Source organism: Galeopterus variegatus, unplaced genomic scaffold (assembly GCF_000696425.1).
Source record: "Galeopterus variegatus unplaced genomic scaffold, G_variegatus-3.0.2 Scaffold4593, whole genome shotgun sequence".
Taxonomy (NCBI): domain Eukaryota; kingdom Metazoa; phylum Chordata; class Mammalia; order Dermoptera; family Cynocephalidae; genus Galeopterus; species Galeopterus variegatus.
The window spans coordinates 177463-184069 of NW_007730704.1; the positions used below are offsets into that span (position 1 = coordinate 177463).

At 40.2% G+C, this 6607-nt stretch overlaps 1 protein-coding gene across 1 annotated transcript in view; it reads right to left on the bottom strand.

Annotated features, from left to right (window-relative positions):
• Window positions 1-6447, bottom strand: part of ACO1 (aconitase 1, soluble) — a gene marked incomplete at its 5' end in the record, with an annotated part of 12966 nt that extends 6519 nt beyond the window's left edge. Inside the window, 3 exons of the mRNA XM_008587920.1 lie at window positions 3837-3984; window positions 5500-5642; window positions 6343-6447. Coding sequence (XP_008586142.1) covers window positions 3837-3984; window positions 5500-5642; window positions 6343-6447 — 396 coding nt within the window. The remainder of the gene's footprint in view (window positions 1-3836; window positions 3985-5499; window positions 5643-6342) is intronic.
• Window positions 6448-6607: the final 160 nt, after the last annotated feature.

Genomic DNA, 6607 nt, shown 5'->3' on the forward strand with positions numbered 1-6607 from the left:
ACCTGGGTTTTGATCAGTATCAGAGACTCAGCGCAGGTCAGTTGTGAAGGGTAGCAAAACACGAAAGGTAACGTGTTCTGAAATTATTAAAAATGCAAACCTTTATCAGTCACCCTTCTACATGAAGGTCAAGGATAGAGACAGCAGAAACGTGGATAGAAGCACAAATCACTAAAGGACAGAAAAGAATTAACTAATATTTTAATAGAAGAGAAACGCCTTGTACAAATTTCGTTTATTTCTCACAGGAATTCTGAATATTCTGCTGTGCTGAGACTTCACAAAGACATCTGATATAATCACTGGTGACTGAGTAATGAAACAATTATTTGTCCTTGCTATGTAAGTCAGAAAACAAAATCCCGTAAAAGACAGAGATATGCTTCAATTGAAAGGAGTTCAAGAAAGGTGTTTAATCAAACTCTCAAGCAGGCTTTCCACAAATTAATATTTTGCTGGACTGATGGAGACTGTGGTTAATTTCACACAACATTACCTAAACCTGGGGAGGATTCTGTATGTCTTCAGCTAGACAGAACTCATGAATATGGAAACTGTTAGCAAAACAGTAAAAAGCCTCTTCTGCCCAAATAGTCTGGATCCTTTCAAAGACCAAAAAAGAAACAACTTTACCTGCTAATTTCAGACATCACTAACTTTGCATATTAACTTGGGAGTGTTTTAAAATGCGTTTTCAAAACTACTGCAAAACTGACAGTCCCATGGTAAAGCAGGTCCTGTTACCCAAGATCAGAGGCACTAAGCTAGGCAGGTCTAGAATTCCAGTGTCCTGACTCTTCTATTACGTGAGCCCCCCTGAGAGCACTAAACAGCTTATACAGCAACAGCGCCTGGACCCTCCCTCTCTTCTGACGAAGAGAACATAATAGGAAATTAAGCTGTTTCTTCTGTTATTGTGTCTCCATCTCTAGGTATTTTACATAACTGCTAGTTCTTGATTTCTCCACTTTTGTTATCATCTATCGATGTCCTGCTTTGATGAGCTTCTCTTGAATACCACCTCCCCCCCCACCGCACCTCACTTCTCCCCAACCTTCCAATATAATTATGCCATACACTGTGGTAAGTCAATAATCATTATGATTATTATGTAAATACTATTTACAGTTGAGCCATGTAATGTACTACAACTTCCTTTTCTTGGCAATTTTTAAAATGTTTCTACTGGAATTAGTAATTTTCCTTTTTGGTGTACTCACCTGAGTCTATATCTCTACTCATTAATCCTAAATGCTCTGCCTAAAGTACAAATCTTCACTAAAGACATTGACACACATCATGCAATCTTTCATTTAAAAATCTTTGTCATGGGCCGGCCCGGTGGCGCACTGCTACAGTGCGCCGCTTGGAACCGCGGTGGCGCTCCCGCCGAGGGTTCGGATCCCACATACAGACCGGGTCCCGCTCACTGGCTGAGTGAGGTGCGGGAGCAACACCAAGGGTTGCAATCCCGTTGCCGGTCCCGGTACGGGCGCGACACTGAGGGTTGCGATCCCGTTGCCGGACACGAAAAAGGACAGAAAGGGAAAAAAAAAAAAAAAAAAATCTTTGTCATGGAGACATCACTCCTGTCGCTCTTGGTCCGGTCCCAAGTTGGAACAGTTTACTCTCTTATTTTGGTGGAATACATTCACTAAGTAGCTTCCTGAGAGAAGGACTGAGGGATGGATATTTTCTAAGCTTTTGAATATCTGCATGTGTCATTACTTAATTGCACTTGACTGCCAGTAAGACAGGCAGAGAGCTGTGGGAGCAAATCATTTTCCTCAGTCTAAGTTTCCAGTGTTGCTCTCAAGAAGTCTGGAGCACTTCTGGTCTCCTGTCATTGCATGTAAGCTGTTTTCCCCCCTCCAGAAGTTTCTAGGTCTTCTCCTTACCTCTGTTGTTTCTAATTTCACAATGATGTGGCTTGGACTGGTCTTTTAAAATCATTTGGCTGGGCACGCAGTAGGCCTTTTCAATCTCAATTCTCAGATCCTTCAATCGGGGAATTTTCCTTGTGTTATTTCTTTGATAATTTCCTCTATTCCATCTTGTCTGTTCTCTTTTTAGGACCTCTATTTAGTCAGATGTTGGGTCTCCTGAGTTCAGCCCTTAATTTTCTTACATTTTTTTCTCTGATTTTCCCTTTGTCTTTCTGTTCTATATTCCAGGAGATTTTTCTCAACTAATCAACTTTTCCTTTGAATTTGCGGGGGGGGGGGGGGTCTTTTTTTTTTTTTAACTTATAGAATTCTTTCTTGTTTTCTGGTTGTTACTTTATAGCAACAGGAAATTAACTCATCTCTCTGAGAAGACAATTCTTTTTCTTAAAGTTTTCTTGTACTTTTTTGCATTGTCTGTTTTCTTTACTTTTATCCCCCTGTTCTTTGTCTAGGTCTGCCTTTTAAGTTAAAGTCTTGGTTCAAATGCCTGTTTTGATTTTGTCTCCTTATTTCGGATGAGGCACTAAACATCGGACTAGAAGTTCTGTGTCATGGCAGGGTTTGTAAATACTTGAGGTTCACTGTGACAGTTTATTGGGGGTCCAAAGACTATAACTCCAAGTTTTCCCCTTGTTCTCTTGGGTATTCCATCATTCAATATATATATATATATATATATATATAGTGTGTGGAATAGTTTATTATAATTGCTATTCATTAAACAACCATCTCTTGGGCTATGTCCTGGTGACCAATGATTATCTATGAAGAGAGAGTTTGCTTTCCAAAAATACAATCAGTTATAAGTGAGTTAGTACACGTGGTGGTAAAGAGCATTGACTTCAGAGCTAGACTCCTTGGGTTTTAATCTCAGGTTTTCTACTGTGTGACCTCAGGAAGTTATACAACCCGTCTATTCTTCAGGTTCTCAATTTAAAACACAGATAACTACAGTACCTACCTCAAAGGGTTGTTATGAGGACCAAATAAATCAATTATGCAAAGAGCTTAGAAGAGTACCTGGAATGTAGTAAGTTCCACAGGAATATTAGCTATTACTATTTTTTGAATGAGTTGCAGGGTTATTTCTCAGGTAGGTTAAATAGTTTTCAGGCAGTTTGACTGCATTCACTGGGAAGGGAAGTGACACTGACGATGTACTACATGCGGCAGATACTATGCTAGGTTTTCCATGTCATTCTGTTTATTTTAAGCCTCAGAGTCTTACAAGGTAGGCATTATTTCTACTTCACAGATAAGAAAAATGAGGCTTACAGAAGAATGTAACTTGCCGAAGCCTCCACAGCGAGGATGAAGTGAAGCTGGGTCTTAAACCCAGACTTGTCTGACTCTAAGTGCAGGCTTTCCCCATCTACCACACCTCCCATCTGTGAACAAGCCATCCAGCTGTAATCTGCCAACTCCAAATGGCGCCCTTAGGATCCAAGCAGCCCTCCAAGGGCCTCTGCACTCCTTCTTTTCCTAGTGTGTACAGTGAATTAAATTAAATTTTAATAAAGTCATACAATAACATTTCTTGATAAATATCCTCTAATTTATCCCAGAATTTCCCCTTCAAACACTTCTGATGAAATGTCACTCAAAGGCTCAACTCAACATTTCTGATGAAATGTCACTCAAAGGCTCAACTGAGCTCAACTCCCAGGAAACAAGATTAGTTAAACCATGGTATAGGTTTTAAGTTTAAAGGGCTTCTCTATCAGTGATAACTCCACATAAATGGACACCTGGCAAGGACAATAGGAAGCCCGAGGTAGGATAAGACTGTGAAGAAACACTAAAACCAAAAGGAAAGTAACTGTGTAAATATCCAATTTCTCAGAGCCTTACAAACAGTACTTTCTGAAGGAAGCAGAAGAAACTACTCACAATTTCTCCAGAAGGCAGGTGTATAGTCTGTGGTGCCTGCTTGTTCAAAAATTTGTTTAACAAGCGAATGTTGGCAAATGTCCCCCGTGTCATGATGGCGTCATTACCTCGGCGGGAGCCATAGGAGTTGAATTCTCGTGGAGTCAGGCTAATAATGCAAGCAGGAGAGGAGCTGCCTTAGCGAAGCGAGCAAAGATTAAACTCTGCTTACACCAAGAAAAGAATAAAACATAAACCCATAAACCCAGCTATTTCTCCATGTCTACTAAGCTTGTTCTCCAAGGCAGAAAAGCTGTTCCCATAGCTTCAACTGAGGGTAGGGTGAGAGGTGAGAGGTGAGATGAAGAAAGTGGAAACCAGTGATCTCCTGGGGTCAACTTAGGGTCTTTCAAATCTGGGTAGAAAAATCAAGAGGAACTTTTTAAGAAAGAGTATTTACTTTTCTTACTCAGTGGAGTAGCCTTCATACAAGCTAAAAAAGCTTGATTAAAAATAAGTAAGAAAATAGAAGCAAAGAGAATAACAAGTGTAGGCAAATCAGATGGAGCCAAGACTCAGGGGAAATATAAAATATGTTCTATAAACTAACCAGAAGTAGGTTCAAATTTGTCCCTGAGTTATCAGCAACTCAATGCAAAGTGAAGAAACACAACGGACAGTGTAACCAGCTCTCATAAGACGGAAGTCAATGCAGTGCCAAAGAGGCAGAACAGCTATTTCTGGTCCCAACCACAGAAAAATCTCGGCTGTGGGCCCCAATGAAAGGAAACTTTGTGATGTCAGGAAGAACATCTTACAATTAACACAGTGACCAGTTCACTGGACTGTTTCTTAAAATACCAGGGGTGGATGTGAGTGTTAATAAGATGTAATGGTTAGATCTAATTTGAGGATTGAGAGTTTATGAATGGCCTTCAGGAGCAGGTAACCATGTCGAGGAACCCCTGAAATCCAAATGCTGTGGGTCTGTGCATTTTTCTGGGAACACATTGTATTTGCTTTCATTTAATTCCCTAAAGAGTTCATGTCTCAAAAGAGGTGAAGAATCACCATCAAAAAAAGGTGTTTGGATTCTGTTCCTCACATTTGCTTTGGGTCCATCCATGAAGAAGCTGATTCAGGAGGTGGGGATAGAAACCAGGAATTTTTATCTTTCCATATGACTCTCATGGAAAATCAGATTTGGGAACCACTGACCTTGATTAATATTGATCTATTACATAACAGTAGATAATACTGGTATAATATCTGTTAATATCAGTATATTACTGAAGGATTGATGAATAGATGCAGGTCTCTATAAACATTATGCCTCTCAACCAGGATATGGCAATGCCCTTCAGGTTCTATCAGGCTTGCCACAGGTTAAAAGCAGAACCTTATAATTTAACAACCAGACAGGCTGGGGGCAGGGATGACAATTGGGCCTAATGCTTACATTTGCTCAAAAAGGTCACTCTCCCCTTCCCCCTGCTAGGATTCCTGGGCTGATGGATTCTCCCACAGAAGCTGCTAAGAAAAAGCAATTGGTTTTTGAGCCCCAGAGTTCGGTGAAAAACCAGAGTCGACTCTAAAGAGACCAAGTAAAAAGAGAAATACTGGCCTCATTTGCTCCATTTATTCCATTTTTGCCTTTAGTCTTTCCTATCTCACTCATACTTACCCTCTGTTAGTTAAATAGCGAGCAGCAGGGCTGTTTCTTGCAATATTTCCAGCTGGAGAGATGTGGTCCGTTGTTACTGAATCTCCCAAATTTAATAGCACATAGGCATCCACTATAGATTTAGGGGGCTGAAGATTCAAAGTCTAGCAAAGAATACAAGAAGTCAACGTTTGCTAGGTTATCTCCAACAAGTCCCCAGGTGAGTCTCCACAGTAGTGGTCCATGGACCTGAACCAGACGACAATTCTACATCAGTGCACAGAAAATCCTAGTTTTCAGGTTTTTATCAGGGATGCTGAGAAAAGTAAGTTAAATTTACTCAAAACTCATATCTCAACCTTGAGAAGGCAAAATACTGGCACTATTCCTTCAAAAGCAACAGGAATGCAGCTGCAAATGACACTCTGTCTCTTCACATCACAGAACTCCTCAGATGCTAAGGACAAGTGGAATCCTGACTTCTACGCCCATCCCTTCCCAGGAGGACCCACCAGGGGAGCAAGGACTTCCTGATCATCAGTTTCAGGAAAACATGTTCCACATTTTTATGGGTATAAAATTTCAATATGGTAAACCCTGGAGATGTTCTCCTGGAACAGTCCCTCAGACTTTACTGAGTCTATGTCCAGGTGGTGCCTAATTACCAGGGTGCCCCTGCCCTGCCATAGGGCCCACTACAGCCAAATGTATAGCCTCCAAGACTCTCCCCAGCACCATCTGCTTGGGTTTGCAAAATTTTAATGAAATAGGTAGTTAAAGCAAGGGTATGGGGTAATAAAGTAGATTTTATAAGGAAAGAAACCTTTTGCAGAACCTGTTTTGTTAAGAAATAAAAAGTCATACCAGGTTTTCAAAGAATGGTGGTGATTTAATGTATGTAGATTTGGGATTCCACAAATACAGCTTGTCTGATGGGGCTGATAAGGCATTCCAGCTTTCATTCACAGTCTTAAAAAAAAAGGAAAAGAAAGGCAGATCAAATCACATTCCATTCTAGGGAAAATTTAATATGCAAATGCAAAAAATACATTCAAGCTAAGAAGCATAATAAAAATCATTTTTATTCTAAACAGTGTCACAAAAGAGTTTCTTTATACTAAGATTATGT